At 40.4% G+C, this 22,542-nt stretch overlaps 1 protein-coding gene across 2 annotated transcripts in view; it reads left to right on the top strand.

Annotated features, from left to right (window-relative positions):
- YTHDF3 (YTH N6-methyladenosine RNA binding protein 3) overlaps window positions 1–3,504 on the top strand; it is a 56,833-nt gene extending 53,329 nt beyond the window's left edge. For both annotated transcript variants that reach the window (XM_021706302.1, XM_021706301.1), the window contains exon 5: window positions 406–3,504. In XM_021706302.1, the coding sequence (XP_021561977.1) occupies window positions 406–429 (24 nt within the window). In that variant the 3' untranslated portion in view covers window positions 430–3,504. The remainder of the gene's footprint in view (window positions 1–405) is intronic.
- The last annotated feature ends 19,038 nt before the right edge of the window (window positions 3,505–22,542 follow it).

Raw genomic sequence — 22,542 nt, 5'->3', positions numbered from 1 at the left:
TTTTAAAATAAATACTGAAATCTTAATTGGATGCAACTGTAATGCAACTCTTTACTTTTCCTCCTCTCGCCTTAGCTGATAGTTTTTAGTCTATTTGATATTTCAACATCAAAACCTCATTGACATGATAATATTCTTAAGCAGAATTCTGTGGCAAAGTATGGCTACGGAGAGGACTTATAATCTCTTGAAATAGATGTTTGTATTTAGGAGTCCTTTGTTTAAAACGTTTTTTGGGAATCATCTCACTATGGTATCTAGAGGTAATTATAAATTGTTTTTAATTACTTGAATTAGTATTTGAAGAATTTTGTGTGGAGATGACTTACATTCTATGTGCATATAGTTTAAATTTTTAAATAATGATAGTATTCTGTTATAATCCATCTTATGTTTTTCTTTCAGGAGAGAAATAGAAATAAACAATAACCGTATGGAGATGCCCTGTTAAAATTACAACACTAATGATGTAGACTCTGGAAATGCCTAATAAGTCAAAGAAGACATTATAAAAGCTTTTTTTTTTCTGCTTAAGGTGACATCTTTGAACACTTTAACACAAAATTGACTCTTCTTGTAATGGTTTTCATCAGCGCATCTGCCCTTATACTCTCACCAAACACACTTGAGAACTGTAACTTCGTCAAGCACTTTCTGTCCTGAAGCTTTTACCAGTATCTGCTGTCTTTTGTAATTATGCATCCTAGCTAAGGCACAGAAGACTGAATGAATGCAAGGATTCATTAACTCTGAATTTGTTAAATACTAACAGTTAACCATTAGAAGTGGTTCAATGATGTAAGAGTCACACTGCTTCAACCTTTTCTTTGTTGTAGTTTTTAAATTGTCAATTTTTAGCTATTTGACTGATTAAATGCAAAATAATCATGCCATATTTAGTCCTGGAGTTCAAGTCTAAATGTTTATGTGAAAAATTATCGTAGTAAACTTTTAATATGGCAAAGCAACCTTAAGCTCTATTTTAGCCAAATGAAACATAATCTGAAATTATAATTAGAACATTTCCCTTGTCTTCAAACTGTTTGGTGTAACAGAATATTGATATGCAGCTTGGTGGATTTCACCAGTTAATGCACATTTCTTCTCCCCTCTTTTCCCTAATAATATGTATAATGAAAAATGTGCATTTGTCTGAGGAATTATTTTATTTGCTACCACTTAATGAATCTCAAAATTTTGAGTAAATGTACCTCAGTCTAATCAGACTTTTTATGACCTTTATAACTACATTTAAAACCGTTAATTCCTATTTCTGGGTGTTTGCGAGCCTGATTGCTATCATGAAGTAAAAATTTATTACTCTAGGTATTCACTAGCTAAATAAACATAGTTCTTGTTTAGCAAGCGTATCCTGTTCCTCAGCTCTTTTCTCCAGCTTTTGCAGTGTCCTGGCATCCTTCAGACACTTTGAAAATATGGCCTTGATCCATGGATTAAATCAGTATCTAAGTGAATGTGTTGATGTTTTATTGATCAGATCTATATAAGTGGAAATACAGCATATATCTGGGTATTCTTATAGTTATCTTTTTAACATCTTATTTTTTTCATTAATTACATATCAACATTAATTTTATATCTTGAAGCAAATTGGTTTTGTATAATTAAATGTGTCAGGCATCTGTATTAACTAATTTGATGGCATAAGGTTATGAATATAATGTACTGCCCCTTATATTACTGTTCCAAAAGGAGAAAGCTATGTAGAAAGATAGGTTAAGGGTGAAAATAGCAATACGGTAGATTTGAATACCTTGATGTTTTACATTACTCCGTTTATGTTTACATCATGTTTAGAAATATTTTCATTTAATATGGTCTTTGGTCACTTCAACTCAAAAACCTGGTGACAGATACTTCTTTGAGGCTTTCATTTATATATTTTTTTTGTACAGTGTTTTCTTCAAATGTACAAATACTGTATTCAAGTAAAAAATATACAGTATTTGTAGATAACCATAGCTACTACACAGTTCTTTGGTAGTCCCAGTGTAGTTAGATCAGTGTTTACTGAAGGGAACATAAAAATATTAATGGAATATTATAAAAACTTTTCTTAAAGGAAAATTGCACCTATTTTACCTTTTTTAAGAGTAAGCCATGAAATCTTGTAACATGTCTCTTAACTATTTATAATGAAAACTGGCATTTGGGTATAGTCACCACAGCAATGTTCTACATCCCTAAGGTTATATAGCTAGGACATGTCAAAGATGACTCTTGTCATTCTGGAGGTCCTATTAGAGAAAACAATAAAAGGGTGACCTTGTAGGAAGGATTTGAGTCCTCCCCCTGAGGTTCTCTTTTTCTTGGTGCTTTATTAGCAACTCTGGATATTTTTATAAACTAGTTATATTATAAGTGGTTTCAAACTTGTTTAATTTACATTAGGTTTTTATGTAAGAATGTCGTGGAAGCACCCAGCAAGCAGGTTGATTGCGATAGACTCAGACATATAAAATAAATGTAGTTGAGAGTCTATTCATGGAGAGGAGTACATCCCAGTGCCTTTAACCTGGATTTCTAATCTTAAGTGAAATGGGTGCAGCATTCCTTTGGAAAAAAACCCTTTTTCTTTTCATGTGATAATATTGTGTTTTTCTCATTTAAGTTTTCTCCAGAGCACCCACCTTCTCTTCCTTCTTGGTCTGTCATTTTATTGCAAAATATTTTTCCTCTAAATGAAATTATTACAGGTTGTCTCAACAGCACAACCAACTGAATGTTTCTTAACTGTGGGGACCAAAAGGGAGAGAGCCTGGAGTCTACAAGAGGAGACACATGATCAAATGTTTGAATACTTCTAAATTAAGATACTATTGGCCCAGCAAATTTCTTGCTTAATGCTTTTCTGAGTTCTGGCCTGAATGTTTCTTATTAAAGCTATCTCATGTGGGTATTTTATTTTGAAAGGTATTATAGTTTGTATATTTAACAGTAAGGAGGAAAATGTAACCAAAATTAGTATTCTTTCTCTATACATATTGGTACTTGAAGATTCCTTTCAAAAGAAACCCAGCCTTTTCCTAATTTTAGTACTTAATTCCTCTTTTTAACTTAAATGATCTTTCTAATTCAAAAGCTGTGTTCATTTTGAATACCATGCATGGGGGTTAAGCTGATGTTAAAACAGTTTGCAATAAAAAAAAAATCAGCTTAAATCATTTAATCATTTCAAGTGCATTCTGCATCCTTTTAAACAAGTTTGAGAAATTTAAGAGAATTGTGTTTTCATTAAGTTTTGCATATCTTATGCCATGTAAATTCCCTTTTTCGTATGATTAAAGGAAGGTTATGATGAAATGATTAGTTTGTTTACATTCACTTGTAGCAATTACATGGAATTTGAATTTTGTCGTGTTTGGGTTTGTTCATTCCTGTGAATGATGGTACAGTTAGGTGAGATTTTCTGTTACGGTACCCAAACTCACCATTTGGTCCTCTTTAATCTTTGAGGGTTTCAATAAAAATTGTTCACTCATATCTGTGTTCTTTTCCATTTTATCTTTATAATATGTATTGCCTGTCAGTAAACATAACATTTTTCTTAATTGACTTATTTTTAAATGCAAGTAGATTTTATCACTCCCAAATTAAGTAGGGGAATGAAAGAGAGGATAACAGTTTATCCTAATCTTTATTCATTACAATGGTCTTATTGAATTATATGCCCTTAATACTAATCTTAGAACAAAAGAGAAAGCGAAGACCTATTTATTTATTTTTTGTAGCAGGAGGAAGTAGTAGTAGAGGAAGCAGCTGTCTAATAACCCTAATCCCCCACTGTAGGTACCAAGGAAAGCTTTTCTAACGTCGTCTGTGTATTTACCTCTTGGGATTGATAGTTTACGTGGATAGGATCAGGGTGATTCTGGATGGTGCATTGATCACTGCTTGGACTCTCTATCTAAGGTATTTGTTCAGATGGTGGAAACTAAAGAATTTAGTTTTGTGCTGTCAAAGCCAGCAGGATGCATACAACGTTGCTGACTATCACGTGGCCATGAGCTTAAAGAATCACTCCAGGTGCCCACACAGCTGCAGCTTCAGAGTCCTCTTTATTACTCTTTATGTCTTAGCATTCTTAAAATTGAGGTTAGTCATTTGTGTTTGGAACCTAATTTGACTCAACTTTATCTTGTGCTTAGAGATTCTAGATTTAGTAATTCTATTCTAAACCAAAGTATTCCAGTCAGAAGTTAATTTACCAAGTCAAGGTGGTTGTCTTTGCTTTCTAATCACAGTACTTGCCATTGTGTAATCTTGATACATTCTTACTCATTTTTCTTGGTGCAACAGTGAGAAACAGAACTCTATATATATCTCGCCTATATGTAGTAGTGGGAGTTTAAATGTAGTTTATTTATAAAGAGTGCTCCAAATTCAGAATTTATCACTTCTATACTTTTAGTTACCTGTATAATATTGGGACTCAATGTAAATGAAAAATTAATTTTGTAAAGCTTAGCATGCAAGAAAGGTTTGAGTATAGGGTTAGTAACACTAGTGGATTCCCTATTTCTTTCTGCCACCCCACTTGTCCCTTCACAGATCATACTGAAAGATTTAGGTATTTGAATGTCACTTTAAAACAGTATCAGCGAGACCTCATCTCTACAATAAATCAAAAAATCAGCCGGGCGTGGTAGCGCATGCCTGTAATTCCGGCTACTCAGAAGGCTGAGGCGGAAGGATAGCTGCAGCCCAGCAGGCGAGGCTGCGGTGGCCGGGAGCGGCCACTGCACTCCAGTCCAGGCGACAGAGTGAGACTCCAACTCAAAAAAAAAACCAGTATCGGATATTTCTAAAAGACATCTATAACCAGAATGGAATTATTGTCTGAGGGAAGAGTTTAGAATTGAGAGTTGAAAGACTAGACCTGTTTATTTCTAACTGGTAGATCGGCACTGATAAACTATTTTCTAGGTTGTTCATGTCTTTATTAATAAAGTCAGAAGGTTGGAGTAGAATGCTCTAAGGTTCTTTGCAGTTCTGAGATTTTATAAGTTATGATTTAAATCGTTTTGTAGGCTATGCTTTATTCTAGGAATGGCACATGTCCTTGTGAAAGTGAGTTTGGAAAGCAGTACATTTTTTAGCAGTCATCCTTTATTTTATTCAGAGTATGAATAATGAGTAGCTCAAATATTTTAACTGTTTGAAACTGATCAAATGTGGCCATTACTTTCAGTGAATGTAAGAACAGTTTTCAGAATTGCAAAGCACATACAGAGTTCCAGCACCTTGCACCTAATGTCCTCTGTTACTAACATCTTAAAGATTACCGAACCAATATTGATACTTCATCATTAGCTAAAATGTGTCCTTTTTCACATTTCCTATTTTTGCCTAATACCCATTTTCTGCTTCCAGATCCCATCAAGGCTACCACATTACTTTTTTTTTTTTTTTTGAGTTGGAGTCTCACTTGGTCGCCCAGACTGGAGTGCAGTGGCCGCTCCCGGCCACCGCAGCCTTACCTGCTGGGCTCTGGCGATCCTTCCGCCTCAGCCTTCCAAGTAGCCGGAATTACAGGCATGCGCTACCACGCCCGGCTGATTTTTTGATTTATTGCAGAGATGAGGTCTCGCTGCCCAGGTGGGTCTCACCACATTACTTTTTAGTTGTCATGTCTCCTTGGGTTTCGCTTGGCTGTGATTTCTCAGGCCTATTTTTGATCATCTTGATAGTATTGAGGAGTACTGACCAGTTATTTTGTAGGAAGACCATATTAGTGAAGAGCCAGTTTGCATCATGTCAAGGATGCCTGTCACCAACTTTTTTTTTTTTTTTAGTTGGGGGGTCTCTGTTCCCCAGGATGGAGTGCAGTGGCACACTCACAATGCACTGCAGCCTTGACCTCCTGGGCTCAGAACATTCTTCTGCCTCAGCCTCCCAAGTAGCTGGGGCTACAAGTGCCTGACTAATTAAAAAATTTCTTTTTTTGTAGAGACGAGGTCTTGCTATGTTGCCTAGGCTGGGTGTTGAACTCCCAAAGTGCTGGGATTACAGGCATGAGCCACCTGACTGGCATATATCACCAACTTTTTATGACTATTGCTGTTGACCATGACCACCTGAGTGAGGTAATGTTGGCTAGATTTCTCCACTATAACATTATTTTGTTTTTCTCTTTTTTTGGGGGGGTCAGAGTCTAACTTTGTTGCCCAGGCTAGGGTGCAGTGAGTAACATGATCACGGCTCACTGAAGCCTTGACCTCCTGAGCTCAGGAGATCCTTCCACCTCAGCCTCCTGAGTAGCTGGGACTACAGGTATGAATCACCACATCCAGCTACATTTTAAAGTTTTTGTAGACAAGGTCTTGCTATATGTGGGTTGGTCTCAAACTCCTGGGCTGGTCTTGAACTCTTGGGCTCAAGCAGTCCTCTTGCCTTGGCCTCTCAAAGTGTTGGGATTACAGGCGTGAGCCACCATGCCTCGCCTCTCCTGTGTCTGTACTATACTCTTTGGAAAGAAGTCACAGCCCACACTTGAGTGGGAAATTATGTCCTCTCTTATGCTTGTATTTTTAAAGTGGAAGTCAGAAATCTATTACTATTTGTTCTTATCCCAGCAGGCTTGTGTGCCAATACATCTTTATTTTTATTTATCTTTTTAAAATCCTTTCTCAGTTTTATTTTCAATAAGATAGCTGGATATTGGAGGTATTCTAATGAAGACTCATAGCTATTCCTTGAATTCTAATTGTGTGTATAGAGGAGCAATGACTGCTAATAAATTTGAAGATGTAGTAATAGAGATTATTTAGATGATGGCAAAAAAATTTGTGATTGTAGGTAGAAACTGATAGTCATTCAGATTCCACTGGAAGAGAAAAATCTGGGACAGGAGGTATATATATATATACATACATATACCTCAGCCTTCCAAGTAGCTGGAACCACAGTTATGTGCCACCATACCCTGCTAATTTTTTTTTTAACCTTTGTTAGAGATGTAGTCTCATCATATTGCTCAGACTGATCATGAAGCCTTGAGCTCAGGCAGTCCTCTCGCCTCTGCCTCCCCAAATGCTGGGATTGCAGGTGTGAGCCACAGTGCCCAGCTGAAATTGTGCAACTTTAAAAGAAGGAGATATTTGACGTACACAAAGTAAGGTAGCAGACTTTTGGTTTTTTAAGTTGAGATCTCACTCTGTTGCCCAGGCTAGTGTGCAGTGGCATGCATAATCATGGCTCACCTCACCCTTGACCTCCTGGAGTTGGACAATCCTTCTACCTTAGCTTCCTGAGTAACTGGGACTATAAGCATGTGCTGTCATGCCCGGCTAATTGATTTTATTCTTTGTCAAAACAAGGTCTTGCTATGTTGCCCAGGCTGATCTTGAACTCCTTGACTCAGGCAGTCCTCCTGCCTTGACCTCCCAAAGGCTAGGATTACAGATGGGAGCCACTGAACTAGGCCTGCAGTTCTAACTAATCTAGCAAATATTTAAAAAGAAAAATAATGCTGAGATCAGTTTACCAATGAAATATAAAAGTTAGCTTCAACATAATACTGTTGTGTGCTAATATTAAAGCTACTCTTCCCTAGCCGGTCTCGCTGGCTCAGCCTGTAATCCCGTGTCTTTGGGAGACTGAGGTGAGTGGATTGCCAGAGCCCGCGGGTTCGAGACCCGCCTGGGCTACTTGGCGAGACCTCATCTCTACAATAAATCAAAATTAGCCGGGCGGCGTATCGCGCGCCTCTAATTCTGGCTACTCGGAAGGCTGAGGCAGAAGGATCGCCAGAGCCCAGCAGGTCGAGGCTGCGGTGGCCGGAAGCGGCCACTACACTCCAGTTTGGGCGACAGAGTGAGACTTCAACTCAAAAAAAAAATAAATAAATAAAGCTACTATTCCCAACAAGTACATTAAACATCTCTCCTTGGGTTTATTGGATTAATTGATTTAATATCTGCAAAGCACCCATTGCTGAGATTACCCCATTGCTGCTGTTTTCTTGTTAGTTCATGTTTGTGTCCTCTCCAAGAGTTAATTGCGCTTCATTTGGAACTTGTTAACTCCGGTTGTGCTAGGTTTTTTTTTATTTTTGTTTTTTTGAATGAGATTTAAACATGTAAGTTGATGTGACAGAAAAATAATTGTTTCTAAGAAAACTTGATTGACTGCTTTGGAAATACCTGATAAAGGTGAGTTGTCTGATCAGGTAGATTTGAGAACTATTAAAAGCTTAAGGGAATATCATTGAAATGTAGTTTATATTTAGTTTGCTAGTGTGTTTTCAGTTCTCATCCTAGTGGGTACGTTAGAGGTGTGCTTTGTGGAAGAAAAACATTAGGGAATTCAAATCAACAGATAACTTATTCAAAGAAAGTTTTAGATCTATATTAAATAATTGAGTTAAGGTATGTTTCAAATTAATATGTAAGGTGAGTTTGTATCACTTTTTAGTAATCCGTTCCTTAACTAAAATGTTTCATTTTTAACAGTATTTTTCGGATTTTAACCTAAATTGTACTTTTTAGAAGTTCAGAATTTTTTTTCTCTGCATTAAGCAAGTTGACCATCAGCTGCACATGGCCACATGTGAAAGTATGTAATGATTAGCTATTATGTACCTTTGTAAATAAATGCAACAAAGAGAAAGACTTAGGAAATATAATGTGTTATCACTTACATATTTATTTTAGGCAACTAAACTGTAAGAAGTGTTTTCCTGTATGAAATGTTGGAGAGAAGAAATATACCCAGCATTAGTTTCTGGGATCTAAATTTAACACCACTAAAACCATGTTGGGTCTTGGGAATTGCCATGAGTAACCATTCCTCTTTTGGAAGGGCACATGTTTCAGTTTTCAGAGCTTGTTTAAACTCCTCCCACCTAGTACTCTCTTAGTTAACAAACATACCCAAGGAAGAGGAAATTAGCTTATTTTGCAATTACGTAGCCTACAGTTTTCAGCTAGGCTTGTTTTGTTTTAATTTCCTGTTGCTTTTCAGGCAGTATTTGAAAGTTTATACATTAAAAACCAAAAATGAATGGAATGTATATAAATAGCATTTATGTAGATATAAACCACTTATTTGGATCAGTGTTGATTTTCATAAGCAACCGGATTAAAATAGATTTTTACAGAAGACTTTTTTTTGAGTTGGAGTCTCACTCTGTCGACCATACTGGAGTGCAGTGGCCGCTCCCGGCCATCGCAGCCTCGACCTGATGGGCTCTGGCGATCCTTCCGCCTCAGCCTTTCAAGGAGCTGGAACTGCAGGCGCGCGCTACCACGCCTGGCTGATATATATTGTAGAGATGAGGTCTTGCCAAGTTGTCCAGGAGGCTCTTGAACCCGTGGGCTCAGGCAATCCACTCACCTCAGCCTCCCAAAGCGCGGGATTACAGGCTGAGCCACCGAGCCCGGTTTACAGCTCTTCTTTCTTTCTTTCTTTCTTTCTTTTTTTCTGAGTTGGAATCTCACTCTTGTCGCCCAGGCTGGGGTGCAGTGGCATGCTCACAGCCACCGCACCACCGCAGCCTCGACCTGCTGGGCTCCGGTGATCCTTCCACCTCAGCCTTCCAAGTAGCTGGAACTACAGACGCATGCAACCACGCCCGCCTGGTTTTTGTGATTTATTGTAAAGACGAGGTCTCACCAAGTTTCCCAGGCTGGTATAGAACACCCATCCTCCCCCATCCCCATCCCCACCCCACCCCCGCCCCCTGACTCAGGCAATCCTCTTGCCTCAGCCTCCCAACATGCTAGGTTTGCAGGCTGAGCCACCGCGCCCAGTCTTGATCAGCTTTTCGACAAAGCCTAACATTTGAGAAAAATATTAATGTCAAGTTTTTTGGGGTTTTTTTGAGTTGGAGTCTCACTCTGCCACCCAGACTGGAGTGCAGTGGCCGCTCCCGGCCACCGCAGCCTCGACCTGCTGGGCTCTGGCGATTCTTCCGCCTCAGCCTTCCGAGTAGCCGGAATTACAGGCATGCGCTACCACGCCCGGCTGATTTTTTGATTTATTGTAGAGATGAGGTCTCGCCAAGTTGCCCAGGAGGGTCTCGAACCCGCGGGCTCAGGCAATCCACTCACCTCAACCTCCCAAAGGGTCAGGATTACAGGCTGAGCCACCGAGCCCGGCAATGTCAAGTTTTATTCGCATGGAGATACGCACCTCCTCCTTCCCTTTTAATGCTTTGGAAACTAATCACAAGAAAGTTGCAATTTTCACTGTTCTCTTTCTTTTTTTTTTTTTTTTTTTGAGTAGGAGTTTCAGTCTGTCACCCAGCCTGGAGGGCAGGGGCATGTTCCCGGCGACTGCAGCCTCAACCTGCTGGGCACGAGTGATCCTTCCGCCTCAGCCTTCCAAGTAGCTGGAACTATAGACACATGCTACCACACCTGGCTAATTTTCTGATTTATTGTAGAGGTGGGGGGATGGGTCTCACCAAGTTGCCCAGACTGGTCTCGAACCCGTGAACTCAGACAATCCTCTCACCTCAGCCTCCCAAAGAGCTGGGATTACAGACATGAGTCACTGCACCTGGCCTAATTTTCACTGTTTTCAAGAAAACCTCAGATGTATCATGATACTTTTTACACAATTCAGGAGTGTTTCACAAATCTACGGTAGACACACATTATCTACTCAGAGTAGTTCTTGAGTGGTTTTGATGCTCGGATCTACTTTTCTGAATATTTGACCTTAATGGACTTGCCCGAAAATTTATGAATAGTAGTATATATTATCCATGCCACGTTTATAATATTTATATATTATGTAATATTTATAATATTAATCTTAACAAATTGGTCAGTAGTTAAACTTTTTAGTCTCAGTATCCATTTACACACAAGTTATTGAAAAATTCAAGGAGCTTTTTGTTTATGTGAGTTATATATCTATTGATATGTTTGAGTTATACCTATTGATATTTACCATATTGAAAATTAAAACTGAAAAATTTTAAAGCATTTATTGTTCCATTTAATAGCTGCTCGATCTGCTTCTGCATTCTATTCTTGGTATGTCTCTTGAAAACACTGTACACATGTTTGAGAATGTAAGTGAAAATGTTTCAGTACTACCATGAATATAAATTTGGCATTGCAGACTTCCTCTGAGAACTATTCTTTTGCTGTTGTTGTTTGTGTTTTTGAGTGGGAGTCCCACTCTGTCACCCAGGCTGGAGTGCTGTGGCACACTTACAGTCACCGTGGCCTTGGACTGCTGGGCTCAGGTGATCCTTCCACCTCAGTCTTCCAAGTAGCAGGAACTACAGGTGCGTCCCACAACACCCAGCTAGTTTTTAAAATTTATTGTAGAGATGAGGTCTCGCCAAGTTGCCCAGGCTGGTCTTGAACCCCTGGGCTCAGGCAGTCTTCTTGCTTCTGCCTCCCAAAGTGTAGGGATTACAGGTGTGAGCCACCGTGCCGAGAACTATTCTTTTGTGATACACTTTAGCTATGAACTGTGTGGTGTTCATGCTCCTCTGTGTAGATGGAGTTTTCAAGGAGTTCTGTTGGACCGCTTCCTGAGCAGCCCTGTCTTAGGACAGCTCACCCATACACAGACGTGCTCCCTTCCTACAGATGCACACTCATCTCTTTCCTTCTTAATCTTATTGGTACAAAGTAAAACTGACCTCTCAATGAACATAGCCATTACATGGGATCTATTGAATCATAGCTCTTAGTTGCCACTGTTTTTCTTTTTTGCTTCCAGATCATTTGTTCACCTTATTTGGTGCTTTATTGTCAAAAAAACAGTATGAGTAGCTTAGCAGTCAAAATTAATTTGTGGTACAAGTACATTTGATTTATATATATACATATATATATATATATATATTTTTTTTTTTTTGAGTTGGAGTCTCACTCTGTCACCCAGACTGGAGTGCAGTGGCTGCTCCCGGCCACTGCAGCCTCGACCTGCTAGGCTCCGGCGATCCTTCCGCCTCAGCCTTCCAAGTAGCCGGAATTACAGGCATGTGCTACCACGCCCATCTGATTTTTTGGTTTATTGTAGAGATGAGGTCTCACCAAGTTGTCCAGGTGGTCTCGAACCCGCGGGCTCAGGCAATCCACTCACCTCAGCCTCCCAGAGGCGCGGGATTACAGGCTGAGCCACCAAGCCCGGCTTGATTTATATTTTTAAATAAATTTTTTGAGGTTACTTGGCATCTGATGGAAAGTGTTTTATGTTTAACCTTGGTTTTCTTTATTTGTCTATCGAATCCCAATTCTTCCAGGAAAAAAGCTTTCTTTTTTCTGCTGCTCTGCTTTTAGTACCACTAATTTAAGGTTAAGGTTACAAAAGCAGGGGGACATTGTCCAGTAGTCAGTAGTCATTGGTTCCTCTTCTCCACATTTCTCTCCTGTGTTTCTCTCTTCTGTCTAGAACAGCACTCTTCATTCCAGGTGTTAGAGAGCCTGAACCCCTCTCGTGTCTCAGCTCACTCCATCTTTTGCCTTGTCACTGTGCTCCCACCCTGACTTTCTTCCCCCAAACTTTCAGGTGTATTTCCACCTCAGAGCCTTTCTGTCCTCTTTGTGTTTGATGTTTCCTTCTCTTCTATGGAGCTCTGCTAAAATAACACTATCAGGGAGTACACCCCGATCATCTAAAATAGTTACTATGTCCTCTGTTCCCTTATTCTTTATTTTTTTCTTAGAAAGTATCTAAAATTAATTTGTGTGTGGCCTTGTCTTCATTTTGTAAACTGTGAGATTCATGAAGGGAGGTAATTTGTCTTCTTTATCGTGGTAGACACTGCCTGGCACATAAGAGTCCTCAACAGCAGCTACAGGTTGCATGATTCATTGACTGTTCTCCAAGCTCATTCTTAAGTTGTGATGACTAGAGATGTTGCTTTTTTTTTTTTTGGCTTCAAGCAATCTTCCCTCCTTGGCCTCCCAAACTTCTGGGATTCAGGTGTAAAACCCTCAAGCCGCCAGTGGCTGGCCGGAAGTCCTTACTGTTTTTTAAAATTTTCCAAACTTCAATAGCTTTAGGCAATGCGAATAGTTTTTGGTTACACGATTGCGTTGTATAGTGACAAAGAAGTCTGGGCTTTAAGTGTACCCACCACTCAGACTTTAGAGTCCTACTGTTGATGCTGCAATGAGATAACCTTTGTTGCTTGGGAGCCAGAAGTCAGTCTCTGGACTGGTGATACTAGTTACTGCTTGAATAAAAGCCATATGACTTTCATTTTCCTCACCAGGGGGAAAGTTGGCTGCTTGAGAATATCCCTACTTCACTTTTAGTATTCTATTTGGCTGGTCTTGTGAAGGCTACCTCCCCCCTTCTCTCCTTTTCCTTCTTTTCTTCCCCAAATTACCTTTGATTCGCATTTGAACAGAGTTTTTTGTCTGGGTCAGATGAGATGGGTGAATACAGCGTGTTTTACCTTGAGAGTGCTGGAAAGGATCTGAGAGGTCCTTTAATGCCATTTTCCAGTTTATAGACGAAGAAAGAGACTGGAGGCTAGGACTTTCCCAAGATCCCAGTTAGAGAACCAAGACTTTAGAAAAGCCCAGATTTTCTAGTTCTCACTTCAAAGCCAAACACATCTAAATCTGTATCCCCAGTCTACCACAGGTTGGGCATTTTTACACTGAAAATTCAAAATTCACCGTGCTCCACATGACACCCCAAAGAAATATTTAATGGAGTATTTCAGATATTGGATTTTTAAATTAGGTATACTCGACTGGTATATATAATGCCAATCTTCCAAAATCTGAAAAAAAATCTAAAACACTTCTGGTCTCAAGCATTTCATGTAAGACATACTCAACCCATACTTAGTTGTTGACTGACCCAACAACTAAGTGCCTTTGTCTTCTGTAGAATGGGAAGCATCCTTGCTCAGAATTGTTCAGACCTAAATGGAAATGCACATTGCTGGGCGTCTTGAAGCCTTCAGTGTGTGTCAGCTTTTGCTCCTGTCCCTCTTTTGTCTCCAGCAGTCCTGGCTGTCCTCACACAGACAGAAGTACTTACTTTTTTTCCAAAATTAAATTTGCTAGTGCCTTTTCCTTTCCTGTATTCAGCTGTAGATCCTCTAGATTCTTCTTAAAGTCATGGACTTTTCAGCCGGGTGTGGTGGCCTCATGCCTGTAATTCCAGCATTTTGGGAAGCCAAAGCAAGAGGATTGCTGGAGCCCAGGAGCCTGAGGTTGCAAAGAGCCCTGACTGTGCCACTGTACTCCAGCCTGAGCGACAGAGTAAGACCTTGACTCAAAAACAAAACCCCCAAAGTCCTTGGCTTTTCAACTTTCAAATGACTAAGATTGTCTAGGCAGGTGAAAACTTAAAAGTTTTATTTAAAAAATTTTGTCTCATTTTTAGAGGTTGATGTTTCCTTGTGTGTATATAGCACTTTCCGGAGATCTGATCACTCTCAATTCCTCTATATCTCGACCACATAGAGGATTTGGCCAGAAAATGGTCATTATTCATAATGCAGGAGTGATACTTCCAATTTTAAAGTGGCAAGGGTTTTATCAACTACACTTTTATACTACTTATACAGCTTAATGTGACTCCTAATTGAATAATTACAGAAAGATAAAACAAAAATTACATAAAAGAACAGCAGAGGGAGCTATTGAGATTTGATTACATATTGTGTTGGTTGGGTTTTTGCTTTTTTCTTTATGATGTTTTGACTTAGGCTTTCTTATCTCACCTATCAATATGCAGAAAAAGTTTTATCACTGGAGGATGTATGTGGATTATAGGGAAGATTGCAAAAAAAAAAAATGAGGCTTTTCCTTTTCTATCTGCCCCACTTCAATTCCATTATCATGCCCATCATTCCTAGTTGGTATAAGAAAAATAATAATTGAACTATTGTAAGTTTATTTGTTTGTTTGTTGAGACAAGGTCTCTCTGTTGACCAGGCTGGAGAGCTGTGATGCCATCATAGCTCACTGCAGCTTTGACTCCTGGGCTCCGGCAATCTTCCTACCTCAGTCTCCCAAGTAACTATGACTGCAGGCTGCCCCAACAACCATACCTGGCTAATTTACGACTTTTTATAGAGATGGGAGATCTCCCTATATTGCCCAGGCTGGCGTCAAACTTCTGACTTAAAGCAGTCCTCCTGATTCAGCCTTCCAAAGCGTTTGGATTACAGGCATGGGCTGCTGCACCCTACCCTACTGTTGTAATTCTAGAAATGAGCTTCTTTAATTCATGTAAATCTGGGTCATGAAGGTCAGCTGCTCTACAGGCCATTGTCTCTAATTGTGTTTTTGTTGAGCTTTCTGGAGACCTCTACTGGGCTTCAAAAGTCTTACCAGGATTGCTTGCTTGATAGTGATTGCTCTGCTCTGCACTCTGTTATCGGTGTTGGACCAAGAGACCTGACAGTGTTAAAATTCACAGCAATTTATGAAGAGCACTCATTGGAAGGGGGAGGATTGTACCTCCTAGACTAGATATAGTACGTGTGTGTGTGTGATATATACAGGTGGGTGGTGGGTGGTGGTTGGAGGGAGGAAAATAGACAGCTTGTTTCAGGTTCTTCTCCACAATCTTCGTTATGCCACATTCATGTGTATGAGCCACTTCTGCTCTTGATATTTTTGTCACTCCTTGTCCCACCTGCGGTTCCCATGCTTCCTCACTGGTCCCCAGACTCAGAATCCTCCTCACACCAAGTCTGTGCTCCACATATCAGCCATTGTTCATTTCTTAAACATGACTCTGAATTTCTCTTGGAAATTTTCCTTTTGTGTGTAAGTGCACAGAAAATGTGCATTCATGGGGATGCTGCTTACAGTGTTATTTGTAATATCAGATTTAAAAATGAGAACTAATCTGTTTATCTAAAAATCAAATTGTGGAACTTTCATACAATGAAATACTATATAGCTATTAATGGCAATGTAGGATGATATTTCTTTTTTCTTCTTCTTTCTTTTTTTTTGAGTAGGAGTCTCACTCTGTTGCCCAGGCTGGAGTGCAATGGCATGCTCATGACCGCTGCAGTCTTGACTTACTGGGCTCAGGTGATCCTTCCACCTCAGCCTTCCAAGTAGTTGGAAAACCACAAGCATGTGCCACCATTCCCAGCTAATGTTTTGTTTATTGTAGAGACGAGGCCTCGCCAACTTGCCCAGGCTGGTCTCGAACCCCTGGGCTTAGGCAATCCTCTCGTCTCTGCCTTCCAAAATGCTGGGATTACAGATGTGGGCCACCATGCCCAGCTATTATTATTATTTTTTAAAAGACAAGGTCTTGCTCTATTGCAGAGTAGAGCCATCAAGTTGGTGTTGCTACTGAGAGTATCACCTGTTTGCATCAGAGATAGTGGATGGTCTTACAATTTTAACAGTGTCACCTCCTCTAATGAATTACCATTTTTTAAAAGACACTTCTCTCATACTGTTTTTTATTATGCTATAAGCAGCATTTGCCCTGTACTAGAGTCAACACAAAATTTTGAATAAGTGAATGAATCAACCCTTGACTTTTGCCCGTGTTTGAAAGTACTTCCAAGCATCTAATTGTATGTCATTTATTTAATGAGATACCATCAGACTGTTTCTTCTGCTTCTCAAGAAGCATTTAGATATTAAGAATCACTGATTGACTTGATTGTTTCACTAAGATATAAACTCTACTGGCAGAGTTCATTTGTCTAGAAGATGCTTCTGGCACTGGCGTACTGCAACAGCGTGATAAGGTGATGCATCTAGGTGAATGAAATACATGTCAGAAATAGATCCTATAAAAATTCAGTGCTGCCTGTCTCCTTTAGTTCCTTTCAGCAACAAGTATACTTGGTTTTAGCATTTCTGTTTATTTTGACACTATGTTTTATCGGTAACAGGAACTGCGCTATTTTATCTTCCTTTTAAAATCTCTGTTTTAAAACTTACTACCATTTTCTTACCTGAAAACAAACTAAAGTTCTATTTTTCTTTCTTTCTTTTTTTTTGATTTGGAGTCTCACTCTATCATCCAGGCTGGAGTGTAGTAGCATGCTTACAGCCACCCCAGTGTCAACCTCCTGGGCTCCAGCAATTCTTCTGCCTCAGCCTTCCAGGTAGCTAGAACCACAGATGCACACTACCATGCCCGGCTAATTTCTTATTTTGTTGTTGAGACAAGATCTGGCCAATTTGCCTGGGTTGGTCTCGAATCCTCGGGCTCAACCCACTAGCCTCGACCTCCCAAAGTGCTGGGATTACAATCTGAGCCACTGAGCCCAGCCTCTATTTTTCTTAATATCTAAGATTGCTATGCTAGGAAGTGAGTAAATGAAAATATGTTTGCATAAAAAAACAGTTGCAAAATCTGTTTTTAATGAAATGCATTGTTCTAGCAAGAGGTCAGATGATTCTCCCAGTTGACCATGACCAAATCCATTGCCAATCCAGTCAACATGCCAAGTTATGTATCTGGTAGCAAGCGGTTTTTTTTTTTCTTGAGTCAGTCTCACTCTGTCACCCAGGCTGAAGTGCAGTGTCACACTCATGGCCACCGCACCCTCCACTTGCCAGGCTCAGGCGATCCTTCTGCCTCAGGCTTCCAAGTAGCCGGAACTACAGGCATGCACTACCATGCCTGGCTAATTCTTTGATTTATTGTAGAGACAAGGTCTCGTCAAGTTGCCCAGGGTGGTCTTGAACCCCTGGGCTCAGGCAATCCTCTCGCCTTGGCTTTGCAAAATGCTGGGATTACAGGCTTGAGCCATCGTGCCCGGCTGCAAGTGGTTTCTAAAGTACATTTCCAGTAAGCCTATTTGGGGTGAATAAAAAATGGCCACAGTTTTTTTTTTGACACGTCCCCCACTGAAAGATAGAGCTACCTGCTTCTTGCATCTGGCTTGCCCTGTGAATCAACAGAAGACAAAGAAAGTGATACTTGCCGAAATGACTCAAAGCCTTAAGAAGTCTGGCAGTTTTGCTTTGCAGTTTTGGGAACACTGAGTAGCCATATACAAAAGTCTAGCTATCCTTTTGGAGAGACCACATGACATTGCATGGAGAGAAATACTGATCTATCCCCGTGTCCAGGGAAAGTCTTTATTTTTATTTTTCTGTAGATCGGGGTTTTGCTATGTTGCTCAGACTGATTGAACTCCTGGCATCAAATAATCCTCCTTCCTTGGTTTCTCAAAGCACTGAGATTATAGGTGTGAGCCACTATGCCCTGCCTCAGAAAGGAAAGCCTTTATTTATATATTTATTTGTTTGTTTAAAGACAGAGTCTCTGTTCCTAGGCTGGAGTGCAGTGGTGCAATCATAGCTCACTATAGCCTCAAACTTCTGGGCTCAAGTGATCCTCCTGCCTCTGCCTTGCCCCCATGTCTGAATATTTTTTAAAAAATATTCAGCCTTTCAAGTAGCTGGAACCACAGATGTGCACCACAACACCCAGCTAATTTTTGTTTTTTTTGATTTATTGTAGAGAGGAAGTCTTGCCAAGTTGCCCAGACTGGTCTCGAACCCTTGGGCTCAGGCAATCCTCTTACCTCAGCCTCCCAAAGTGCTGGGATTACAGGCCTGAGTCACCACGCCTGGCTGCAGAGTCATACTTTTAACCGTTTGGCTAAAAAGATTTTCAGGCAAAACAAAAATTACCCATGGGTTTCTTTTGGCTGTGTGTGAAAGGGTAGCAATAAAGAGAGATGGACTAAATAAGAAAGTATTTAGTTTTTTAGCAGAACTTTAAGGAAACATTGTTTTTTGAGTTGTGGATCTCACCCTGTCACTCTGTCAGGCCGAAGTGCAGTGGCACGCTCACGGCCAACGTAGCCTCGACCCGCTGGGCTCGGGTGATCCTTTTGCCTCAGCCTTCCAAATAGCTGGAACTACAGGTATGCACCCTGATGCCTGGCTAATTTTTTGATTTATTGTAGAGACAAGGTCTCACCAAGTTTCCCAGGCTGGTCTTGAACCTCTGGGTTCAGGCCATCCTCTTGCCTTCGCTTTCCAAATTGCTGGGATTACAGGCATGACCCCCCAAGCCCAGCTAGGAAATGTTTTCAAGCAGGGGGCTCTTAGAGACTTAGCAGGTGTGTCTGTGTGATGAAGAAAACGAGGAAGGTTATGCTTGAGCATAGTCATCAGTAGCATTTACCTGTAGTTCAAAGAAATCCTGGGGCTTATAGGTCCCAAGAGTAGATCTACTAAAACAGCCAGTAGCGTAGCCTTTATCTCTGCTAACTGCTCAGATTCCCAGCTAAATTTGGCACATTTTCTCATCAATTTATGTATTGGGCTCAACAAATACATAAATGAGGTGTGCTATAGACTGAATGCTTAGGGCCTCCCCAAATTGATAAGTTGAAACCAAACCCCAAGGATTAGAGCCTTTGGGAAGGAGGAACTGGTTTCCTGATTGCTGAACTGAATTTAAAGCTAGTTGTGTCTACTGGGTGGCAGTAGCTGTCTAGAACCGGGACAACTTTGGAAGGTTGATTGTGATAAGGGCAACTCCGCACAATGGCCTAAATTCAAAACCAACACCATTGTTCTAGATGGTGTTCCTAGTGACCAGATATTTTTTATTTCTACTGACTCTTGGACTGTGACTAACAGCATAACCATGTGGTTGAGCACCTGCCCGATGACTGACTGGTATATTAAAGACACATCTCTGTGAAGCTTTGGGCTCTGGAAAGCCATTGCTGCAGCCAGATGGAACAATTGTGCAACCCATATGGACATTTTGGAGAAAAGTTCATACTGAGATAAGACTAAATGAAACAATGTGGTTGATCAGGCCTGTATAGCCTAGGCAAGCAGCATTACTACCTGAATTTGTCATTTTATACGAATTTTGTTACTACTGTCGTTTTCTAAGTCTTTTTTGTTTTAAAAGATGGGGTCTTACTCTGTTGCCCAGGCTAGAGTGCAGTGGTATGATTACAGTTTACTGCAGCCTTGACTCCCGGGCTAACACAATCCTCTTGCCGCTTGAGTAGCTAGGAATGCAGACGTGTACCACTAAGCCCAGGTAATTTAGTTATTTCTTGTCTAGATAGAGTTTCACTTTGTTGTCCAGGCTGACCTCAAACTTCTGGCCTCAAGTGATCCTCTAGACTCAGTCTCCCAAAGTGCTGGGATTACAAGGTATGAGCCACTGCACCCAACCAGGATTTGTTTTTATCGATTGACTTTTCTACTGGTTATAGAAAAGAACCATTTCCTTCCTTCCCTCCCTCCCTCCCTCCCTCCCTCCTTCCTTCCTTCCTTCCTTCCTTCCTTCCTTCCTTCCTTCCTTCCTTCCTTCCTTCCTTCTTGTAGGAGTCTCACTCTGTCGCCTAGGCTGGAGTGCCGTGGCATGTTCACGGTCACTGCAACCTCAGTCTGCTGGGTTTAGGTGATCCTTCTCCCTCAGTCATCCAAGTAGCTGGAACCACAGGCATTCACCACCATGCCTGGCTATTTTTAAAAAAATTATTAATTGTAGAGACAAGATCTTGCCAAGTTGCCCACCTGGTCTTGAACCTCTGGACTCAGGCAATCCTCCCAAGGTGTTGGGATTACAGACATGAGCCACTGCAACCAAGTAGATCACATTTCTTAATCCTTAGCATGTCTGCTAATTTTTAGCTGGCATTATAAATGTTAAGTGGTTGAGTTCTTGGCTATTGTCTTTCTTTAAAAAAAAATTGAACTTTTTCCCTTGTCATTCTAGAAGAAAAAAAAAATTTTGAATTTTATTTTGACGGGCTAAATATGTTATTTAGAGATTAGTTTGATTTTTTTTTTTGAGGCTTGCTCTTAAGATTTATTAGGACAGGTTTAGAGTAAACTTTACTTTGGGGTTAGTTTAACTGTATTATGTAAATATACAGAGAGATTTAAAAAAAAAAGGATGGAGTCTGGGCGCAGTTGCTCACACCTGTAATCCAAGCACTTTGAGAGGTTGAGGTGGAAGGATCACTTGAGGCCAGTTCAAGATCAGCCTGGGTAACATAGTGAGACCTCGACTCTACAAAAAAAAAAAAAAAAATTAGTCAAGCATGGTGGCCACTTGGGAGGCTGAGTGGAAGGATTGCCTGAGCCCTGGAGGCTGAGGCTGTGGTGAGCCATGATTGTGCCACTACACTCTCACCTAGGTGATGAAGTAAGACTCTGACTCAAAAAATAAAAATAAAAATAAAAGAGAAAAAATAAATAAGTAAATAAAGGATGGGAAAAAGCCCCTGTAAAAACACTAAGTGTAAGAAAGCTGGAGTGACTGTATTAAAAAACCAGTCAATGTAGCCTCAGGACAAGGAATATTACTAGGGATAAAGAGATATTATTATTTTTTTTTTTTGAGGTTTTCACTGTTGGTTTATGACAAATGTTCCACACCCATGGTCTCCCCAGTCAAAAGTTCTTTTTTGCCACTGGCCTTGGCCAGTCGGAGAACGGAGTCATCAGACTCGCTCATCCTGCAATTGGCCCCGCAGATAGCATAGGTTTCAAACTGGCCATTAAACCTACCTGTAACCTTGTCAATCTCAGCCACATTCATCTGGTTGGACGCGTGGTCCTTGGCATCCATGATGCAGTTACTGATAGAGCATTTCCGTGGCACGTACCGGTTCATGAAGTCGCCTGTGACGTTCTGCATGTCTAGGCTGCACCTGCTGCCACCATACCAGGCTGCCAGCCTGTGGAGCAAGAAATATTCTTAATGATAAAATGTCAATTCAGGAAGGAGACTCAAAAATACACATAGAAATAACTGACAGAACTGAAAGAATAAATAGACAAGCCGGGCTCGGTGGCTCAGCCTGTAATCCCGCGCCTTTGGGAGCCTGAGGTAAGTGGATTGCCTGAGCCTGTGGGTTTGAGACCTGCCTGGGCAGCGAGACCTCATCTCTACAATAAATCAAAAATTAGCCTGGCGTGGTAGTGCACACCTATAGTCCCAGCTACTTGGAAGACTGAGGCAGAAGGATCGCTGGAGCCCCGCAGGTCGAGCCTGCGGTGGCCGGGAGTGGCCACTGCACTGCAGTCTGGGTGACAGAGTGAGACTCCAACTCAAAAAAAAAAAGTAAATAAATAAATAAACAAAGCATAATTAATGTTGGAACATCAGTACTTTTCTTTCAGCAACTAAGAAAACACAAAAATCAGTAAGGATATAGAAGACTTGAGCAACACTGTCAACTAACTTGATTTAATTTATATTTCTAAAATCCTACATACATAGTAACATAATGCAATTTTTTTAAGTACACATGGGACATTCAAGATAAATCACATACTGAATCATTAAAAAAAAGAGTCTCAACACATTTGAAGAGATTTTAACCATGTAGAGAACAACAACAATAAAATCTGGATTAATTAGCTGGGCATGGTAGCACGCTCCCATAGTCCCAGTCTGAGGCAGAAGAATCACTTGAGCCTAGGAAGTCAAGGCTTCGGTGAACTGTGATTGTGCCACTGTACTCCAGCCTGGGCAACAGAGTGAGACTCCAACTGGAAAAACAAAACAAGAAAATCTGGATAAATTTCCAAATATTTGGAAATTGAATACCACTGTTCGATGACCCATAGGTCAAGGGTGACATCACAAGGAAAGTTATAAAAC

Source organism: Carlito syrichta, unplaced genomic scaffold, assembly GCF_000164805.1.
Source record: "Carlito syrichta isolate Samal-C Ts95f unplaced genomic scaffold, Tarsius_syrichta-2.0.1 Scaffold315406, whole genome shotgun sequence".
Taxonomy (NCBI): Eukaryota; Metazoa; Chordata; class Mammalia; order Primates; family Tarsiidae; genus Carlito; species Carlito syrichta.
The sequence above is the reverse complement of the archived record's forward strand: the minus strand, read 5'-3'. Positions and strand labels throughout refer to the sequence as shown.